This window comes from Cotesia typhae, unplaced genomic scaffold (genome assembly GCF_013202065.1).
Source record: "Cotesia typhae breed Kobodo isofemale line unplaced genomic scaffold, CoteBio_Ctyphae contig_22, whole genome shotgun sequence".
NCBI classification, from domain to species: domain Eukaryota; kingdom Metazoa; phylum Arthropoda; class Insecta; order Hymenoptera; family Braconidae; genus Cotesia; species Cotesia typhae.
In genome coordinates, this window is record NW_027423728.1 from 4,748,969 (window position 1) to 4,772,465 (window position 23,497).

General features: G+C 28.1%; 2 protein-coding genes and 1 long non-coding RNA gene across 5 annotated transcripts in view; 2 read left to right on the top strand and 1 right to left on the bottom strand.

Annotated features, from left to right (window-relative positions):
- LOC141538556 (RYamide receptor) overlaps positions 1 to 23,497 on the top strand; it is a 32,992-nt gene that overhangs the window by 5,959 nt on the left and 3,536 nt on the right. For 2 of the 3 annotated variants that reach the window (XM_074260106.1, XM_074260107.1), the window contains exons 2-6: positions 2,353 to 2,893; positions 4,286 to 4,536; positions 5,069 to 5,228; positions 20,128 to 20,196; positions 23,068 to 23,311. In XM_074260106.1, coding sequence (XP_074116207.1) covers positions 2,450 to 2,893; positions 4,286 to 4,536; positions 5,069 to 5,228; positions 20,128 to 20,196; positions 23,068 to 23,311 — 1,168 coding nt within the window. In that variant the 5' untranslated portion in view covers positions 2,353 to 2,449. The remainder of the gene's footprint in view (positions 1 to 2,352; positions 2,894 to 4,285; positions 4,537 to 5,068; positions 5,229 to 20,127; positions 20,197 to 23,067; positions 23,312 to 23,497) is intronic. The other variant, XM_074260108.1, reaches the window with a different exon arrangement.
- Positions 6,232 to 11,672, bottom strand: LOC141538559 (pancreatic triacylglycerol lipase-like). Its single transcript, XM_074260112.1, has 7 exons — positions 11,148 to 11,672; positions 11,029 to 11,083; positions 7,652 to 7,797; positions 7,271 to 7,516; positions 7,003 to 7,203; positions 6,458 to 6,608; positions 6,232 to 6,384 (listed from the first exon to the last, which is right to left on the bottom strand). The coding sequence occupies exons 1-7, from the start codon at positions 11,266 to 11,268 to the stop codon at positions 6,309 to 6,311; spliced, it is 996 nt and encodes a 331-aa protein (XP_074116213.1). The 5' UTR covers positions 11,269 to 11,672; the 3' UTR covers positions 6,232 to 6,308.
- On the top strand, positions 12,605 to 15,979 carry LOC141538560 (uncharacterized). The gene is made up of 3 exons (XR_012481070.1): positions 12,605 to 12,678; positions 12,759 to 12,785; positions 15,625 to 15,979. It is a non-coding gene; the product is annotated as an uncharacterized LOC141538560 (long non-coding RNA).

A 23,497-nucleotide genomic window follows, 5' to 3' on the forward strand; every position in this document is an offset into this window, starting at 1 on the left:
ATTGATTAATGATATTTTCAGTATGGAATATGATGAAGTGATCATCAAGTTTTATTTGCACATAAATAGAAAAAATTGATTGCAGTTTCAATTTTGAGGAAATAATTTTCTATTTAAATCTAAATAAGCGAAAAATTGTATATTTACTTCCATAATTTTTTTTATTGAAATTTAAATTTTGTATAAACTAAAGTTAATTGCGTTTTTCGGCAAATTAAATTAAAAGTTTGACGATAGAGATTGCAGAGTTATTAGAATACAGTTATGGCATTAAAAACTTTCGAAATAAAATAGATTGATCTGCATAATCAATTTATATTTGTGTAGTGGGAATTATACCACCAAACTTTAATTACTTTCGCTTATTGTGACTGAATAATTATAATCTCAATTTAAACATTTCATTATCATTATTATTTTTATTATTATTAAATAAAAATTAACAAATTTTTCTATCAACAGGTATGTTTAATCTACAATTTTAATCAAACGTCAAAGTTAACATTTTGTGGGTACAAAAGAACTTATTATTAACTGTGATCCTTAGAAAATTTAATTCAATTTCATACTTCATAAATACAGCACTACTGACATGCACAAAGTGTGTTTGTTTTTAGTGGCTTGACGTTTTACATGAGGGCGTTTGATAATGAATCTAAGTGACAAGAAAATTTCTCTGTTTTTATTTTAAACTTTCCATTAAGAAAATCGAAGATATTCAAAAATCGAGAAATTGGTTTTACTTCGTTTTGCAAAAATCGAGTTTTTATCGAAGAGCTCAAAAACATAACAAGTGCAATTTTGAGCGCTTAATTACGCAAGTAGCGGGAAGTTACAGGAATAGCTTTCAGGGTCAACCGTTTTCCTAATTTTTTTTTTTATTTACTAAACAATTTATAAGCTCTTTCTAAGTATATAAATTCTAATCTAAATTTTATGAAATTGATATTCCAAAGAGCCTTCAGTTTATCTTAATTGAAGTTTAAGCAAACAGATTTAATTATGAGGTCATTGAATTTTAGTATGCTACCTATATTGACATAAAGATTGGTGGAGTTCAAGTTTACCTAGTTCTTAGCAAATATTGTACCAAAAACTGAAGCTTACTGTATTCTCTTTGCAGAATATCTATAAGAAAATAATGCAAGGTCTACTAATCTTAGTTCAGTCCTGTTTGGTAGTTAGTTAGCTTGAATGGGGCCATTGAGTCGTGATGGAGACGCTGAACAGACGGGTTTCAAAGCAGAGATTATAGGGAAATTCATTTGAAGTTTAAATTGTAAAGGATAAAAGATTCAAACGAAAGATACGTGGTAAGAAAAAATTATAAAAGTTTTATTATCTTTATGATTAAGATAATACTTAATTAATATTAATCATTAGAGTCATTGATGTTCCTAAGAGTCTATTTTTACTATATAAATAAAATCCATTATTTTCCATATCCCTATCCCTAGCACATGAGTACATGTTGCTTCGCTAGCAAATATTTGCGCTGCCGATTTAAAAGTCAAAATATAGATTTCTAGTTGGGAAAAAAACGAAATGACCTTTTGCTTAAATAAATATTTGATGAATTACTTCGATAAAACGGAATATAACAAATAGAATAAAGTCATTTTCTGAAGGCATTGAAACTTGTAGTAAACAAATACTGTAAAAGTTGATGAGAGCTACCCTTGAGCAAACTTTTGTGGAGTTATATAAATCCTTTGTGCAACTACTCGCGATGGATCTATTGTGACTTCTCATGAGCTTTCCAATACGTAAACGTGCGATAAAGTCGAGTTTCAAGTACATCCAAGTTTCCTTTCAACGACAAAATTAGTCCATTTGCAAGAAGTTTGTGAGGAGCTTTTACAGGTATTGCGGGTTGCAACTTGTAAATAGCAACCACCAATTCACTAGTAGAGAGGATTAAGTGACCTTTAATTGTAAAGAGAAGACAGTAAAGAAAGTTTTAATTGAGTTAAGAAGAGTACAGAAAATCATTCAGAAAATTTTGTCTTTATTATTTTATTTATCGTCGTCTGAAACAAATTTAAAAAAATTTTATTCCTTGTCAATTTTATTCAGAAAATCTGTAGTCAATTCAGAGATTTTTAACACTATCTTTGATAAAAAAAATTATCTATACGCTAAAAAAAAATTGAATTGAATTAAGAGAAAAATTCTTAAACCAAAAAAATTATTTAGTGAGTTAGAATATTTACACATCGACTTTACTAAGTAAAATTACTGTAAAACTTGCTATTATATCCAACTGTAATTATTATTAACTGATGTATTCAATTTTCCAACTGATATTTCCATGCCTATAAAAATAAACAAAAAAAATTTTTTCGTTTGCAGTAAAAACATGGAGGAAATCCGATCTGCAAGCAAAACCTAGCAAGTAACATCATCATCAACAACAATATCCAAAATATAAAGAAATACGAGACTCAATATGGCCTTCGAATTCAATGCAGCCATGAGTAACTTGAGTTTTCCTTTGATCAATTACGGACTCAATGAATTCTCAGATGCTGTCTCCAACGATTCAATATTCAAAGACTTTTACCGTGAAAAAAACGGATCTGGGTACGACAGTTTCACTTGCGAGCCGTTTTTGACGTCAGGCAGCGTTCTCCAGGCAGAATGGTTCAAAAATACCGCGTACTTCCTTTACGGAATTGTATTCGTAGTCGCTTTGGTGGGAAATGCCTTGGTGTGCTACGTCGTCTGGAGCATTCCTCAAATGAGAACGGTCACCAATTACTTCATTGTCAATTTGGCGGTCAGCGATATCCTGATGACGTTGTTTTGCGTACCAACTAGCTTCTTGAGCACCCTAATTCTCCAATATTGGCCATTTGGCGCGGAACTGTGTCCAAGTGTCAATTACGCTCAGGTAAGAATCCTTTTTTTTATTTCAGTTTTTTATTATGAATTCAATCATTTTTGTGTAAATGATAAGTTAGATTCAATAAATAGAAAAACACGTTTTTTTTTTTTTTTTTTTTTTTTTTTATATTGTGAATTTATACGAACCAATGATGCGACAATTCCGTGTCAATAAAGTGTCAGATTTATAGTGACATAAATGTTTTTATGACAATGCTAGTAAACATTCAATGAAGATTTCACTTTACACGGTTGATATTCACATAAAGTTCGAGTGGGAAAAAAAGTGCAGAACCTTCAATAAAAATTTTTTTGCACACTGAATTGAAAACTGTGGTACAATTATTTACATTACGCAAACTGTTAAAAACGGGAATAAAATAAAATTTAAAAGTTTAAATCCAAGTTCAGAAGAATAGGATAAATGAACCGTTTTTGTGTACTTTGGAATTTATTTTTAATGTATGAAATATCAGAAAGAATTTTGATGTAATAAATGTACAGCCAGCAGCCTTGAGTACTTTAAAAGCATATAAAGTGCGTAGGAATAATTTTAATTTCTGTGTCACAGAAAAATTATGATAAAAATCCAATAATTGGTTGTGTATTTTTGAAAAAGTACAAGATCTAGTTGAAGGATATTTGAAATGAAATTAAACAAAATTAACTTAAATCAAGATGAAAAATTCATTAATCATTCTCTCAAAAATTATGTCCTTTTCAAGTTAATTTTTTTTTCAGTATATTTTAAACTCTAAGACCTTATTAAACTTTAAAAGTTTAATTTTGTTTTTGTTTATCGTAAAAATTACCATCATGTGTTTGTTTTTTATAGAAAATTTTTTTCTAATAATGATTAACGTAAAAATAAATCAGTATTTTTTTTTTTCATTAGAAATATCTCTGAACTAAACTTTTTTACCCGCGACTATCTCATACAAAATTAGTGTTTTTATTCTATTAAATATCCGAAGAAATTAGAGAAATCCTCAGTAAAAAGTTTTTTCTTCTACTAAAAAGTTTTTATCGCTTCTATTCAATAGAAATAATTTTAATTAAAATTTGAGATTTAAACTCGAGTCGAAATAATTAATTTAAATTAAACTTACTTGAATTTAATGAACACAAATGAAATTTGTATTTAAAAAAAAATTTTACAAACTAAAATATTATCCATGAAACTTTTCACAAAAATTTCATAAAAATATAAATTATCATCATCATATTATAACTTACAAACTATTTAATTGATTGTAAACAAACAATGTTAACAAAACTTTAGATGAGCTGATCACAGCAGAAAATTAATAACTCTGTTTACGTAAGCTTTAAATTCAAAATTGTTGAAAATTACCATAATTACAAGCCAAAAGTAATGAGAGTAAAATTTGATCACCAGGCAGCATCAGTACTGGTAAGCGCTTATACTCTTATCGCTATCAGCATAGACCGTTACATGGCGATAATGTGGCCCCTTAAGGTCCGGATGAGTAAAGGCCAGGCGAAACTATCGATTCTTGCGGTCTGGGTAGCGGCATTGACGATTTCATCACCGATCGCGATGGTATCCTGCCTGTTTCAACCCAATCCAAGGTACACCATGTGCAATCGATACGTTTGTCAGGAAATATGGCCGTCGGATCACCAGCAGTAAGTTCTTATTACAATCTTGACACCTTGACATTTCCCGTTAAAAAAATTTTATACATGTACTTTGGTCAATTCGAATTTATTAAAGTTATTTCTTAAAAAAGGCGTAAATAAAAAAAAATTATTTTTTGTTATAATTATTAGACAAAGAAAGAAAGTCTTGAGTCAAGCGTAAATTTTCTTAAATCAAGAAAATCTTAAGGAAGATTGAAAATTTTTTGAACCAAGTTAAATTTTTTTAAGCCAAGAAAATTTTTTCTTGCTCCAAAATAACTTCGGTCTTGCTTACAATTTTCTTGATTCAAGAAATTTTTTTTTTTCTGTGTACAGTTAATTTTTATTAACGTCAAAAAATTTTCTCGCAAGTTACTATTTTAATTTGTTCTACTTATTTGTTCCTCAATATAAGCAATGTAAGCAATCGGTTGCAACTTGAACTGAAATCGCAATCAAACTTGTCCTTCCAAATAAAAAGCAACTCATGCATGAAAAGCGAACGGAGACTCAATCGTAATCTGACATAATTCTACAGGTATTACTACTCAATCGCACTGCTGATTTTGCAATATCTTGTCCCGTTGGTCGTTTTGATGTTCACTTACACGAGCATCGGAATCAGAGTCTGGGGCAAAAGGCCGCCAGGTGAGGCCGAAAACGCCCGAGATCAAAGGATGGCCTGGTCCAAGCGCAAGGTCAGTTTTATGCTTTATTTGTTTATTATTCGTTTGTAGTTTATGGCTCGTTTAGAGTCAATATCATCATGAGGGTTGATTATGGGTCGAAGCGAGGAGCTTCGAGATAAATAATGACTTTTTGTGCGTGGGTTAGATGAATCATGGGGTTTATTTTTATGTAGACAGTTGGGTTGTGAATTGGGGCAGAATTTCCGTTTTTGACAAATTGAGTGTCGAAGTTGTTTATTGACGTCATTTATTTTTAATTGGTCATAGATATAATTGTTCATGTAATATATAATGTTAAGATCAGAGAAAAATTATCTTGATATTTTTCAAAATTCCTAAATAAAATATTTGAAAAATAATCAAGTTTTTTTTTTTTTTATTTTAGATACATTTTATTTAAGTAATTTTTCATTGTATGTTATGAATAGGTTCATTTCATAAAATTGATGAGGAAGTTTCAAGTTGCAAAAAGTTTTTTCCTAGAATAAATATTTAATAATTTTATTTCACCTGAGTTATTCTATAGAAAGATAAATTTACCTTTAAACTTAAATCATCTTTGAAAGAATTCATTGAAACACAATAATTAATTTTGTCTGCTGAAACTATTATTATTACTCTGTTGCAGTTGATGCATGATCTAATTTAGAGTTTAAAACGCTTGATTTTTAGTAAAATTCATACACACTATCGAGAAAAATTTGTTTCGATAAGAAAAAGAAAAATCTTTAACCAAAAAACCAAGTTTTGAAAAATATCATTATTTTAAATGAAGAAAAATTTTTGAATTAAAAAATTATTTTTCAAAATTTTCCGCTCACTTTAAGCAAATTTTCTTTTTGGTATAGAAAATAGTAACCTTACAGTATCTAAAAATTTTTAAATTCGTATGACATCTTCCAGAATGACGTAACTATTATTAGACATTTCAAATGAAAGTGACAGTTGAATGTGTCATTTTAGAAAAAACGTCACTCAATAAATTTAGAATATAAAAAAAAATATATGAAGGTATTTTTAGTTTATTTTTATTTGAATAACTTTAAAAATAAAATAAAACTCGTTAGTACATAACGTGGTTAGCATTAGTCACTGTTCTTTAGCGCCATCCATTTGTAATCCATATGGTTTCTGTGCCGAGGTTATCAAACAGTAGTTGCCACGCCTGGAATGAAAAATCCGGTTATTAATAAAATATATAAATTTAAATATATAAAAGAGTAATTTATATTATTCACGCTTCGCGTGGTGTTGCATAACCCATCGGAATGATTTGCAAGTCTGTGGATGAGGGCTTGCCATTGGATGAACACCTAACAGCGAGAAAAGCTTTCTCCGATAGAAGGGACTCTGCGTAAAAAATCCATGAGCGATGATGACTGCAGAAATCTAAAACATAGAAATATATATATATATATATATATATATATATAATAGTATATATATATATATATATATATATATATATATATATATATATATATATATATATATATATATATATATATATATATACAGATATAAATCTAGAGCAATTATTATAAAGCTTGAATCAGTAGAAATTCACAAATAAGAGAGGATAGAAAGAATAAAATTAATGAACAAAAAAAAGTGCTTAAAAAGGATCGCTTGAAAGAAGCCAGAAGCGGAATAAAAAGCTAGCTCGCGTTTCATAGCAACTTCAAAGTGCTCAATTCAAGAAATATCGGATGTTAGATCGTAATGTAAAGTTGCGGCAAAATTAATTTGCAAATAGAAAAAAAAATTTCTGGTTGCTTATTACCGTCTTCGCTATAAATTGCTGCAGATTTAGGGCATCCTGGTTGGGTTCTGATTCCGCGGTTTGGCCAAAAATCAACGTGACCAGAGCCAAGGGTTTTTCCGTAGAGACCTGCGTCTGTGTGGATTATATCAACGAATTCTGCGTCTGAACTTGATAGAGGATTTCGGAGGAGATTAAATAGAGGACCAGCTGGATCTAAACCTTTATTAAAATTTTATTATTATTATTATGATTACTATTATTTATTCGCTACAAAAAAAAAACTAACCAGTAATTCTTGGCAATAAAGGATTGATTTTTCTTCCGGCGGCGCCAGCAACATGAGAACCCATCGAATGCGCAACAATGTGAATTCTTCGAGTTATAGAATGATCCGCACAAGACATGTTACTAATTGCACGGGCAAAATATGTACCTACAGCTTCAACACTCGCAACAACTCCCAAGTAACTTTCCTTAGCAATCAGACTCCAGTCGAGTGCCATGACAATGTGATCCCCTCGGGTCATGTATGCTTTGGGCAAACAATATTTTTTTTAATTCAAGTTGAAATCAAAGTTTCAAATCGAGTAAACACATGTACAAATGAAAACAATACGACTATTATTGAAAATAAAATAAATATTTGATCGAACTTCAATCACTTTACCATCAACTATTGTTTTTACACTGGTACTGTTGATACTTTCGGTGTACCCGTGGATGTATATAGTTATATTTCTATGGTCATCGATTTGAGAAAGTAAGTTTTTCAAATTGTTCAGATTTTCATCGATGTACTCGCTTGCATCGTTTCTGAAAAATTTTTTCCTTGATTTAAATTTAACAATTAATAATAAAATTAAATATAGTCCAACAGATTAGAATAATTATTTGAATTTGAAAATAAATTGAGTGACATTTATCGTCCAGGTTTTTTTTTTATGACGAAGAAAATGATCTAAAAGCTATTAATTTTAAAGCCGAAGATTTTTTAAAACTTCAAAGACATCCTCTTTAAAAATTAATCGAGATAATCTCGTTTTTATTTTTGTTCTTTACTGCTGCCGGAAATATTATCAATGGCGAATGTAAATTTATTTTTAATTTTCTAAGCTGAAGATTAAATAAAGTTTCACAACATTTTATATTTTTAAATTCGAGCATATATTAATTGATATTTGGTTGAGTTGAAACATTAAATTTAATGCACCTACTAACCGAGTCTGTAAAGGTAATTACTATTTTACACGCTTTTTTTTATGTAATTCCGAGTAAAATAGAGTTATAATAATGAATATTTAAAAATTTCAATGTTTGAGTGAATTTTTTTTTTTTTTTTATTATTTTAATATGAAAATTAAAATTTTTTGTTAAAAAAAATGCGATGTAAGTATTTTTAATACTTTTTCAAACAAAAAAAAAAATATGTTTTTTAATAAGCGCGTATACGAAATTAGTTGAATTTTTTTGCACGAAAAATTTTAGCAATCATTTTAAAAAATTAATAAAAATAATTTAAGTGCTCAATAAAAAAGTGAATTCAATATTTTTTAGTTTTACAGTAGAAAAAAAAATTCAATAACTGAAACAATTTCTACTGAAATGAACACACAATATTTAAAAAAAATGCACCTATAGTAGGGTGGGTCAAAAAAATCGAATAATTTATTTTTGATTTTATACTCTGAAAAATAGGTTCGTAGACACCTAAAAAGAATTCTCTCCAAGTATAAGCTCTTAATTATAACGGGAAGGTCCTCCGCTTTGCGGGTTTCTATTTTTTTCGAATAATCAGATAAAAAAATTTATATCTCGCTTCCAACTGCTTGGAAAAATATTCCGTGGCATAGATTTTGTGAGAAATTGAATGCTTTACAAAAAAGGTCTCTTATGACTTTTTCAAAAACTCAACCGATTAAAAGATATTCATAGTTGAAGTTTGGCTATTTTAAGGAAAATATTCGTTTTTATTATGAATTTTATAAGTCGATGAAAAAAATTATTTCGGATTGCGGAACTCATGATTTTGTAGGAAATTTACTGCTCTACAAAAATGGTCTCTTATGATTTTTTGATTAAGTGAAGCCGTTACGAGATATTCATCGTCAAACATTAACGAATATCAATATTTCCAGTTTTTGATCAATAATTCGATAAATTTTAATTTAAACTATGAGTTTCAGGAAAATTTACATAAATTTGAGTTTCGATCGATAAAGAAATGTTATAATAAGTTAGATAAAGAATTATTGGAATTATCATTGATTTTCCTTGGAGAAATGCCTCAAGAAAAGATTTCTTTCAAACGTCCTGGTGCTGTTCATCATGCTAGATGGATGGCTAAGGCCATTTATAGTTTGAAAATGTATCTATTCAGAGATGAATTCAAACTCTCTCAGAAAGAATTGCATGGTCTTCGTCATTTCTGTATTTTTATAGTCACATTGTATTTAAAAGCTTGGTTTTCATCAACTCTTCTGCAACAACTGCTGCTTATCATGACTTGCAGTTTATGAAAAATTTATTGGAGTACAAACATATCAATCCTTTGATTTCTTCAGCTACGTGTGAAAAAATGATTTCGCACTTATGGTATTTGAGCGATGAACTTGCCATTTTATCACTGTTTGACGATGGCGTTCCATTAGAAGTAAAAAAAAGTATTGTTGAAGCTGTTAATACTCGTGAAGGTACAGATTCTAAAGCTAAAAGATTTGTAATTGCTAAAAAGATTTGAATTCATTGGCGCAGAGAACTCTGAGTGACTTTGTGTCTAAAAAGTCATTAAATCTTTTCAAAATCTTCGATCTACCGTATGACTTTCTTGATGTCGATGTTGAATTATGGCTTACTAATGAGAGTTATCTCGAAAATAAAGAATACTTTCAACAACTAAAAGTTGTCAATGATTCAGCAGAGCGAGCTGTTGCATTAGTCAGTGAATATAATCAATGCTTGACAAAAAATGAAGAACAATTCCAGTACTTATTGCAAGTTGTCAAAGAACATCAAAAAACATTCCCAAATTGTAATAAAAGAAATTATTTATAGTAATAGCGTACTGTTATGTTAAAAATATAGACAATTATATTGCAATTGATAATTCAATAAAAAATTTATCTATAAAAAAGTTAAATACTGGTTGTTTCTTACTTGATTCAATACTTTTCATATTAAATTTGACAAAGAAATATGTCATTCACTTCAAATTAAACTAATCATTGGCTATATGTCGAAAAAAATGCTCTAATTTCTTGTTTTAATGCAATCAAACAAGCTCAAGACTGAAAACAATATTAAAAAAATTGTTTATAACATTTCTTTATCGATCGAAACTCAAATTTATGTAAATTTTCCTGAAACTCATAGTTTAAATTAAAATTTATCGAATTATTGATCAAAAACTGGAAATATTGGTATTCGTTAATGTTTGACGATGAATATCTCGTAACGGTTTCACTTAATCAAAAAATCATAAGAGACCATTTTTGTAGAGCAGTAAATTTCCTACAAAATCATGAGTTCCGCAATCCGAAATAATTTTTTTTCATCGACTTATAAAATTCATAATAAAAACGAATATTTTCCTTAAAATAGCCAAACTTCAACTATGAATATCTTTTAATCGGTTGAGTTTTTGAAAAAGTCATAAGAGACCTTTTTTGTAAAGCATTCAATTTCTCACAAAATCTATGCCACGGAATATTTTTCCAAGCAGTTGGAAGCGAGATATAAATTTTTTTATCTGATTATTCGAAAAAATTAGAAACCCGCAAAGCGGAGGACCTTCCCGTTATAATTAAGAGCTTATACTTGGAGAGAATTCTTTTTAGGTGTCTACGAACCTATTTTTCAGAGTATAAAGTCAAAAATAAATTATTCGATTTTTTTGACCCACCCTAACCTATAGTCGTTATTTACAATTTCACTCGCGGAATTCTTTTAATAACATTTTCTAGACATAATTTAATTTATAAATCATGTATTTCAATTTAATTATCTCGAATAAATTCAATAAAATTGATGAAATTAATTAATGTTTACCCCGTGTATAAGCGTAAAAAAATAGAGTCCAACGTTTCCTGCGTCACAGCATCGGCTAAAAAATAAAAAAAATTCCACAAATTAAAAAAAAAATCAAACCTCACCGCTAAAAAACTTACCGCCGTTAAAAATAAAAACAAATAATACTAAAAAGTAAAAGTACGAAAAACTATGACAATTAGCCATGTTGATGCACTGTAAGTAAAATCTCAGCGTTCTAAACATAAATAGTGTCCGCATGGTACATATAATTGCTCTACTAGCTTAATGGTCAGCCACCGGTGTAAGTCTTATCAGAACATTTAAATTATTCAGATCAGCGGACAATTATTTACGGTGGTGTTATTTAACTAACCGGCTTATCTAACTGACTACCCATAAAACAATTTTATATCGCGAAAAAACAAAGTGACAATGCGCAAAAAAGAATCCTACTAGAATATAAGAATTTACTTGTTGGATATTATTTTTTATATTCTTCACGAGGTAATCACTTTTTATTTATTGCTGGTAGTTAATTATTTATAGCTTGTACAGTTTTTATCGTCTGTTATAATTTGTGTAATTAATGTGTATCTAACTCGGTCTACCGTAGCAATCATACACTTTAATTTATTTCGTTTCCTCCCTTCCCCTTGTACTTGTACTTACACTAATCCTAATTCTTATATTAGAGCTGACTGGCTCTTTATAATATTACTATGAGTATTAGTACTTGATATTCCGACGGCGTACGCACAACTTGTTAGGGTAAGTCAGCCCTATTTATTATTTATCCAGGAAGACAAAATTTACTACTTAGCTTCAGTCCCAAATTTCATTTCTCTGCTTTGTATTTTACGATATTTTTCATATACTTTAAATAATATCGCTATTTACTTCATTTTTTTTCTTGAGTTAAAGTTCTAAGAGCCCCCTTGACTTAATTTAAGGGCTCAGAGGGTTAAAAAAAAATTTTAATGGTAATATAATGTGTTGAGATTTTTATAATTCAGAGGTTAAATCTCCGAATTTAGCATAAAGATATTTTTTTTATGCCTACTAAGTATTCTCGTAATTTTTTCTTCGAGTTTTTGTGGATTAAGGTTTTATAAATCAATTTCACTTTTTTTAAATCGCAGGGTTTAGAATATTTATTGAAATAATCGTAGGGTGCAAGCGGTAAGATTTGAGGAAACGATAATTTTTTGTAAAAAAAAAAAAAAAAAAAAATGATTTATTCAATTAAATTCATTGAAATTTATAGAATAAAAGTTTGGTAAATTCAAATGTGCATGTCTGAAGCACTCGTGTCATATGTAAATTGACCAAAGTAAAGTTTGAGTATAGAACAAGTTTTCACTAGTAACTTTGATACTGTTTTAAATTTTCTAATATTTTTATTACTTTCCCGATGTGTTTAATTTTGATTTATAGTCAATCATAAATCATACTTGGTGCTCGTATTTAAGGTATGCAATTTATTAAAATATTTATTCGAATATATTGGACCGTATTTTTACAAAAGAATATTAAGAAATTTTTTGTTCTTTACCAGTTTTCAATGTACTCGTGTCGTAAAAAGCTTTTTATTTACAGAACGTGAGTTTGATACTGCCAGTAAATAATGTATAATATTTTTTTTAGATAAAAAATATTTAATCTCGGAACGTACGTTTTATTACATTATGTTACGGCTGAGAATCTAGTGCTCGACAAGGTGCAAAAGAATCATTTTTATTATTTTTCAGTGCATTAAATTCTGTAAAATTTTCAGGGTACGATTATATACTGAATTTTTTTCGATGCATAAAATAAATTTAAGTAGAATAAAAAATTTTTTAAATTGCTGAATTAATTATAAAATTTTTGTTGATTTCAGTTGGATAAAAAAAATAGAAAAATTTTAGTTGATCTTTTGAATGGTTAAATTTGTAATTTGATGAATTATTTCACTAAATTTTCGACAGGGAATTTGCCCTGAAAATTGAATCAAATTTAACTGATGTCAATAAATTAAATTTCCACTCATTTCAAATCATCAAAAATAATACCGCAGACTGTAAAGCAATGAAAACCTCTCTATTTTATTTCTGAAGCGTAAAATCATACTCATCCACTTGCAAATTTTTTAAGTACAGCGACTATTATATTAATCCATTACATGATACAAAAAAGATTATTTGGCAGCCGAAATGGAAGTAGATTTCATAATGATTAAAAAAGATTGCAATTTAGAGATTATGAAATTTACAAAATTTTAAAATTTCATAATTTCAAAACTATTTAACCGATTGAGCTCATCTTTGAACTTGACCTTTGTAGTAGTCAGTAGAATAAGTATGTTGAGTTTGATGGAGATCCGTTGCTAATTGTAGACACTATCGTCCTGACAAGTCGCGTTATATCCCATATATATTTATATATGTATTTTTTTAATCAGTTTGATGAATTGAATCGAAATATATCAAAATTTTTTAAAAGTTCCATCATGAGTTCCATCAATAGTTAGATTTTTATCAAATCTACTGAAAATGTTATCAAAATGAATATATATGAAAGCTCTAAAGGGAATGACTGTTGAAAAGAATTCCGGAATTAAAAATATTAGTATTTAATAGAGCGTGTAGCTCGACATGAGTAAATTAAATTGCGTACTCTATAGAGCTTAGGGTAAAGCCGCCGTGTAATCGTGTGGGTCTGGGTTCGATTCCCAGCCGAGTACTCGGTGCTATTCAGCGGGATTACTTACCCCAATTTATTAATGAATTATCCCTAAATAATCCATCAAGGCAAGTAAATGGAGTAAAAAAATACAAACTTACTTCTTTTGTTCTTTTTAAGTCATTTTAATAAATTAAAACATAAAATTGTGTTTACATGCATTTGCAAATTATTAAATAAAAAAACTTTCGTCCATCACTCAAAAAGTATCATAAGAAGATAAATTAGCTTCTACAAGTTTTTAATATTCTATACTTATATTGGAAAATTTTTAAGAAGATCAAATGTTACTTATAAGCAAGTATTCTTAAGATACGTGAAAAAATTTTACAAAGTTTTCTCATTAGAAACTTCTGAGTTATGACTAATTAGTAATTAGTGAGGTACCGGTACATGAATTATTTTTAATTATTTTTTAGTTATTTTCTTTTAAATTGAGGCAAGAAATTTTTTATTTTGAATATTTTTTATTCACCTTAAAAAATTATAAAAGTGGAAAAAATTTTTATTAAAATAGTTTTATAAAATTTAGCAAAATTATAATATAATTTAATGGATGTAACTTATAAATTCTATCTTAATTATTAAAAAAGCAACGGAATTTATGCAGCTATTTTCCTTCTATTGTCCTGTTGACTTTATTTTTTTGACCTTTTATTTTATTTTATTTTATATGCCGGAGAGTATCAAAAAAATTCCATAAAAGGTAACAAAAAGATTCGGATTTTTTTTTTTTTGCTATAAAAACAAATACTTTACTTGAATGGAGCGCGTCTTTTTAAGAAAAGAAAATTATCGTAGATCGTTATTCTTCATGTAAAGAATTTTCTTTCAGTATCAAAGTTTCAAAAATCTATTTTTCCGTCTAAACTAGTCTCTTAAATAAAAATTATAAAAATTCATCTTCATTTTTTACTGAAGAAATTTCTTCAGCTAAACCGGTTACGTTTCCGTATCTAGAGATGATATTTATCGCGCGATAACTTTTACTTAGGATATGAATTTATACTTATTGTTTTTTAATTTTAGCTATGACGGCAATTTTTTGTCCATTCGTTTGATATTTTGTTAAAGATATCAGAATTAATCACAGCAGCAGTAAAAGTCACTTTTAAAGTGTTGATAAATTTTTTTCATGTAACAATTATGATAATTTTTGTGAATAATCAAATTTTTTAGGCATTAAACTGATAAAGTAAATAAAATTTTATTTATTACGGGAATTTTTAGCAGCGTAAGGAGTGTCGCTTTAGGGACTATCCAAAATTCTAGCCAAAATTTAAAAATAATAAGACTATAAATTGTTATCTTAATCTTATTAATCTTGTTTACAACTTTCGATATGTTGAAGAGTTATTTAGAACTATTAATGATTTATTTTAATAATTTGTAGCTAGCAAACACTTACTTTTAATCACCAATTGTTAGTGATCAATATTCTGTTTTTATGTGGAAATTCACAATAAAATTTTTCAATTACAGTAACTACAAAGTATTTGACGGTAAATTCATTGAAAATAGATCGAAGCGGTCTGTATCTGGTGCTCTATAGCCGCAGGAAGCAATAAATCTCTTAGAGTGATCATTTTACGTCGATGATACTGATGTGGTCGTTTAATACAAAATGTTTCATGTAAAATAAAAATTTATAATCCGTAAAAAAAATTTTTATGGATTTCTATAGCAAATTAAATCTAAATTATATTTCGAAAATTGTACCCCATGACAGTTTTACCCTTCTGAAAGATGTCTCATGATTATAAAAGAGGAAAATTTTATGTACTTAATAAATCTACTGTCAGAAAAACCTTTAAAAGCCCGACGACAAATATTTGAATCGAATTTTAGCTGATACAAATAACAAATAACAAGTTAAATGTTTAAATTTCTTAGCAATAAAGTTTGAGTGGATAGCAATAAACCATCTGGAATCTAAACATCAGTCAACACAGATTTAAGCCACGTCTCGTGATTTATTTTTCCTAGCACGTTCTATTGAGAAAATAACCACGTACTCTGAAATGATAAATTTACAGATAGAAGAAACTTAAACGCAGTAGAAATACACAGTCGAAATTCATTTACGCCGAAATTGAAAAAGTAAAAACAAGTGAATAAACAAAATAAAACAGTGACTGATAAAAATAGGCATGAGAAGCTTACGAAATAGTGCTCTTCTCCAGTTATACTACTCCATATTGTACTATATTATGCAATTAAATAATGTATATGTATACAAATATTGTGAAGCAAAAGAATCAAGTGAGCGTGTCCAATAAATTTAAATAGAAAAAAAAAAAAAAATTGCCTTGACAGAAACAAAAAAAAAAACAGTGAAAACTTTTAATTCCTTCCACCAGATTAAAAAATGCATTATATTTCAATTCTGATTTCTTTTCTCGCGAAAAAAAAAAAAATAAATATTTGAACAAATTATTTCCAGTGGATATTTCCTAACAAATGGTGAATCAGAGGAATAAATGCCGATGAAAAAAACCTTGTAAATTGCCAGCGTGAGAACTAATAGAGGTAGTTGTCTGATAAAGTTCGATCGAGTTTATAATTTTGAGCACCTAGGAGTCACCCCTATAGATTAATTGATGAGAGATTGAATAGAAAGGCAATTAGTATGCGGAAATGTCCAAGTGCCGTTTTGGTGAGTCCTTTTAATTAGTGCCAATCGACGTGTAATGTTTGTCTTGAGAATAACTTTACAATCAGGTATCAAGTTCTTGACATTTAAACTTAGTCAGCGAAATTTATAGTCGATCATAGTTCAGTAGTTTGAATAATTGATATCGAGTGTCCCATTGAGAATTTCGAGTGAATTATTGGATTAACAAGAGTGTTTGGTAAAGCAAGAAATTTGAAAAAACAGACGCTTTGTTTGAACAAAGCGATATACCTTACTCATTAAATTTTATTCGAAAAAGAGTGGACTGTTGTCAAAATATCACCAATAAACATTGAGTATAAGAAGGATCGGATGAGCCAAAAATTGATGATAGGTATTGAATTGACATTACTGATCAAAAGATACATATATATCAAATAAGCTTTGTTGTGTGCTACTGATAAATGTGTTTTTCCACGGAGATAATTTCCCGTAAGAATTTACAAGTTAACTGCTGACGAGAGCAGTATTAAAATTGCAGTCCTGCTCGAGGAAGCTGGAGCATACTGAGTTACCAGGAGTACTTACTGCGCTGGACTAATAGTTTCGGTCCTTCGGGTAATTGATATCGAGTGTCTTGTTACGAATGTCAATTAGGCTGTTATTGATTTTACGGGGTTATTATTTTTGATACGATGATCACAATTACGATAGTTTTGAGATGTACAAAATTATTTTATTGAAATTTCTATAACGAGCTTAGTAGAGATCAATGTCGTGACAAGTATTTCCGTAGATTACTGTAAAATTACAATAAAAGTCTTGTGAAAATTATTTTAAAAAAACTGATGCTCTTCTTTGAGACTCGCTTATATTATACGTTCTTGAATTTTGTCGATGGCAATAAAAAGTTTTCTTAAGTAAGAAAATAAATTTAAATTGCTGAGTTATTGGTTTATAAATTGACTATTTCTAAAATATAGATAAAAAAAAACAATTAATTGATTCGCAAACCCAAGCATTTTAATTTATTTTTTCAATATTTTCGTACCATATAAAGAGACCATCAGTATTAATTGACTTGAGAATTCATAGTACAGAAATTAATTAAGCTTCTACTCGTATAAATGAAACTAATTTAGCTGCACTCAGTCCGTTTTAATTAGTTTTGTTGGTATTAAGCTCTTTTTTAAAATTTTTTTACATTATAAACTTGATAATTTTATCAAATCAAATAAATACATTTATCTGCCAATGAATTGACTTTTTTTAATTTTCTTTAATCATGTCAAAAATGATCTGACTCATTTATTAAAGTGCGCTTTTAGTATTAAAATCCTACATCCAGCTTCGTTAAATATAATTAAAGTTATAGTATAATTTTCATTTACTTATAACAAGTAATTCCTTGCCCTCTTCGCTGGGCATTTTATAAAATTTTTATTCTAAATCAAATAGAAGAGAGTGGGGCACCACGACCTCTCTCAAAAATTAGGTCAAATTTTTTTTTTCTACTCGAAAAAAAAAATTGTAACGAAAAATTATTTGTCCGAATTGTAATAAATTTAAGGAATTAATTCTTTTAGGTCTTTTCAGTCAAATTGCATTTATCTTGGGTAAAATAAATAAAGAAAAAATTTAATCGAACTGTCAATAATTTAAAAATTACATTTTATCTTGTCAGCTAATGATATTTATCAAGATATGAACTCATCTCAATATTACACTCATTGCGACCTTTTATTTGAGTACTTCCATTAATTTTTTTATGTATTCTATAGATTTTACAAATATTATATTTATATAATATTAAAAACAACGAAAAACTTTCTCAAATTAATGGCCACGATTGTATATTTATATATATATATATATATATATATATATATATATATATATATATATATATATATATATATATATATCCATAAATAATGTATTTATATATAATATTTCATTCAAATAAATGACAATATCAAATGAAATGAATTTGTGATAAAAATGTATTATTATTCAAACTAAATAAATATACTGAGTAATCAATGACGTATTATACTCTAATACCTTCACCAAAACACGCTGCATCTTACTAAAGAAGATTGATGCCAAACTGTTCAGTAGTTTTTGTGGTTAAAGCGAACAAAAAAAGCGTCTTTATTAGCGTCATTCACTAGTATAAAAAAGTAGAGCAAAAAGCGAATCTTCAAACGCCTTTGCGTGACGAGGTGTGCAAAACTTTTTAAGTTGATCTCTTTAAAAAAAAAAACTCTACTGAAAATACAACTTGCTCTTCAATCGCGAGCTTAGTAAAAGAAACAGCAAAATGTGAATAAGAGATTCACATCAAATAAAATTTACTTCTACCCGATGAATTTAATTTCAGTCACTATAAGTAATTCGAATCATCTGCAGATTACATCACTATATGGCTGTTTGCTTAAAAGTGTTTTTTATACACGGGAAATTTTTATAAAAGAGAAGTTAAATTTATATCTAGGTTTCCAGTTTATAATAGTTGAGGGTTTCAACCTTTAAATTTCGTTTTCACATTTAATATCTCACACCGTAATTTTTCGTATAAATTCTTTACATTTTGTTAACTGAGCTTGAGAATTTGAGAATTACAGGTTGAGCTTTTATAATTCACAGTATATTTATTACTCTCGATAGTCAGTAGCTCATACTTTCAATATTATTTTATTCTTACAATGAAGAATACATTTGTTCTCATAAAACTAAAAAATGCATCACCGTTTAATGGGAATTTTGAACGTTTGTTATTAACTATTAATTTCTCAATAAAAAAACGGTTGAAAATACATTCGAAATTGTAAAATTTGGTATTTCCAATTATCATTGTGTTATAAATTATATTCTTCGTAAAGTTTCAAACTTATTGATTGAGACAACTTTAGAATGCGAATTTTGAGAGGCAGAATCTGATTAGTTTAGTCTCTAGAGAGGAAGTTTGTTATAATAATTAATGTATTATTGTATTAGTTTTCGGCTTTATTCTAATCTTGTGATATTTTCAAGTCGCATTTATTTTTGGGAAAGTTAAATTGTTATATTATAACTTACTATATCATCGGTTCGATATTGTCTTGCATGAAATAGTCAAGCGATGACTATTGACTGCGTTGAACTTTACTTAGTAGAATAAGCAGCAGATCTTGAGCATAAATAAAGATTGTATTCACTCTTCAGAATATTCATGTCACTTAAATCAGGAACTTCTACACAGAGATAGAACAGAAATTAACATAATTAATTTTTTATACACGAGTGTAACAAGCTTTTAAACTTAATGCGATTGATGTCCGTTGACCTTGCACTGTAAAAACAGTTTCATTAAATCTGGAGGGAATTCAGATAAATTTTCAGAGTTACGTAAATGAGTTTGTATTAAATTAACGTCAATGTTCACCGCGTACTTGTTCTCAAAATGTTCCAAAGGTTTAATAAATGTTTTTATAAAAATCAGCGTGGGAATAATTTTAGTCTTTACGTTAAACATGTAAAACATGATAAACTATCAAGGTACACGCTTTAAATTTTAATTCGCTTACAAAAAATAAGAAATAATCTTTTTATTTTTATTTGTGAAAAAATCTGAAAAAAAAAACGGAACTTGTAATGGCCTTTATATACTTACGCACCGCAAAAAAGACAAAAAATATATTACACCAAAAAGCTTTAATTTATTAAGTGTATAAATGTGTTGCATTTAATGTAAATAAAAATTTTTAATTTTTAATTTTGTAAAATTAATTTTATTGCAGGTGATCAAAATGATGATGACAGTAGTCCTGGTCTTCACAATCTGCTGGTTACCTTTCAATGTTCTTATGGTAATGTTTAATTTTTTTAAGAATATAATTAAATTTATTGTAAGTTTATAAAAGTAATACGCTTATAGCTTGGTAATAACTTATTTTATTAATGCTACAATTAGAAGATGAAAAAAAATTTCTTTACTATTGGAAAGGCTTTACCAATACTAAATTTTTTATTGAAATGCTGAAAGGAAGTTCTGTAAATGGAAATTAAATATTGAAGTATTGTGTAAAAGTACTCTATTCTTCGGTTTTCACAAGACATTGAAAGAAAATTATTTTCTAAAAAGTTGAAAATATGATGAAGTTAATAAAAAAAAGGTAGTTCGATCGAAATATTAAAGCATACCCTAAAAAATTTTTTTGATGTAGTCTCATCTGATCAATTTTTTTATTGAGCCTTTTATGTTCATTTATGTAAGTACGGTCAACCGTCTTCCTAATTTTTTAACTTTACAATATCGTGAAAATACTTTTGAGTTATTGATTAAATATTTAATAAGTTTGACTTTATGACACGAAGGATTTTTGTTCGAATTTTACACTAGCCATTTAAATAATTAATTTTTTAATCAAAGCATAGTTTTGTGGATTTAAATTACTCACATTAATAAAATAAATTGATTTCCCTTTTTGCTAGCTTCAGCGCGTGGGTGTGCTTTATGATTACAAAATAAAGAAGGTCCTTCCATTGTATACTAATGTAAATAAGCATTTATAGAATGTGATCCAAAAAGCGTACAAATAATATTTTTAAAAAAATTAAATTGATAAACCCGGGCCTCAATGAGGTTCTCAAAATACAACCCGAGATCGACAATGACTGACGGAGAAAAATTGTATTAAGTACTTATTAGGGTGTGCAAAAATTCAATTTTCATGAAGAACCTTTTAAAATTAGAATTTTGAGTTCCGCTTTTGGCAGGAGCTGTGTTTGGGCATTTCCTAAGATATTTTGGAGTGAAACGATTTATTTGATTTTCATTGAACTTTTTAACAGGAGTTTATTTTGGGTATTTCCGCTGAAATTTCAAATTTCAAATTTCAAATCTCAAACGACGTCTGCTGTGATTGAGCTCTTAGAGGCCAACAATCAGCAAGAAATCATATTAATAATAAATTAAAAATTATAAACTACAGTAGGAGGCAATTTGTGACGGCGCACATGGGGTCTGTCGACTTCCTAACGACGCCAACTTGGTTTTAAAATTAAAACAGCAAGAGAAAAAAATATTTATGGACGTTATTGTCACGAATAACTATTGTAAATTGTTACAAAACCGCTACATTGTTCAGTGATCGATATGACCGGTAAATGTTTCGACATCGCAAAATTGATTGAACATTAAATCACAAAATTATCATTAAATACACTTTCACTTTCACCACAGCAGGTAGTCCATATTTCGCTAAAATATTGAATCACTCGATTGAAATAATAATTACAAGGCATAATTAGTCAATTTTCACATTGTCAAATTTCGTGTTTATAGAGTTGAAGTTTAAATTTACTTTGCTGGTTAAATAATTACCAATTTGTAGTGGTCAGTTTTACAAAATAATAATTAACACCGAAAATTACATTTAAAATTTATCAACATCGCTAAACAGATTTTCGCAGGAGTTTATCCGATAACTGAAAAAAATTTCGGTAACTAAAGTCAATAAATGAATGACTAATCCAATGAACCGCGAGGTATCGATATAAATTCAATCAATTCCGTTTCAATGAAACAATTCAATTAAAGAGGTCATGTGGAAATTTTTCTATGGATGATACGATTATTAGTATTATTATTTACATACGATATTGAAACACTGCAAATTGGAAATAAAATTTTCGCAATTTAATTTATCGAGATATCGCCTCTGACTGACTACATTGACAATGACATTTTTGAGGTGATTCAATTGAACTATTTTATAAACTAGAAAAATGATAAATTTTTTATAAATTGGAATGATGTGAAAATTTGAATTTCTTTCATTCTTATAAAATTGAATATAGATTTTTTTTTGTTTATTATTGAAAACGGATTTTTTGATTTAAAATTGAGTTATTTTGTACTGATTTATCCTTAAAAATATTTTTTTAGTTCAAATGATGGTAAATTCACTCGTGAAGGAATTATTCACATCATAATTCAATATCAAAACAAGCTGACTCATTATAAATTGGGTATAATTGAAAATACGTCGCATAAATTAAAGCTAGAGTACGAAGAAGCAATATCTATTTACGTTCGAGTTGATTATGAAAACAAAAACACTTGATTTGCATAACAATAACAAAATTACAAATTTTAAATAATAAGAATACAAACTGTTGCATATAATTTCAATTATATGATAAAAAAAATGATTCAATATTATTTGATCTTCTTATTTGACATATTGATCAATAAAAAAATTAATCAAAATTTAATTCTATCGAGATATTCAATTTTTTGGAGCAAGAGGCTGAATTTTCTCTAAACAAAAAGATTTTCTTGGCTTAAATACATTTTTTAAAGCAAGAGAATTAATTTTGTTGGAGTAAGTGAAATTTCACGTGTCAAAAAAATTTCTTTTTTCGCTCAAAAAAATAATTAGGAAGAAAAATATTTTCTTGGCTCAAGTGAAACTTTTTTTCTGTACAGCTATATCTCAGTAAAAGTAAAATAAAATTAACTTTAAAAAATTTTTCTGTAAGCAATTTTGGCATGATTTTTTTTTGTGTTAGTGCACAATAATTAAGTCTTTTAAAAATTTTAATTATCAATTTTTAATGTACTCTTGTAATGATTATTTTTTAGTTAAAAAAAACTCTGCGTAAAAAGCGATTCAAAATATATCACGGACAAATTTATCAAAATAAATTTAAATAAAGAAAATATTTTGTTGCAGTTATTCATGGACCCTAACTCTGAATTCGTGGCCTGGAAAGGATTACCATACGCCTGGGCGACCCTTCACTGGCTAGCAATGTCACATTCTTGTTACAACCCTGTGATATATTGTTGGATGAATGCCAGGTTTAGATCAGGCTTCATAACAGCACTTAGTAGAATACCAGGATTACGAAGGTATTTTAATGATTCACGTATTAATACCCATCATCATAGTGATATTCCTGGTATGGCAATGACAGGTAATACTTTACTATTGGGTTTTATATTTACTAGCATCTCTGAACGTTTTTTCTATAAAATATATTTAGTAGAGTGCCGTAAGGCATAAAAATGGTCAAACCTCGGAACCCAGGGCCAGTCAATGAATCTGTATATCAAGTATGAGACTGCATTATTAAAACCTCAAATAAAAAAGTTAAAAAAAA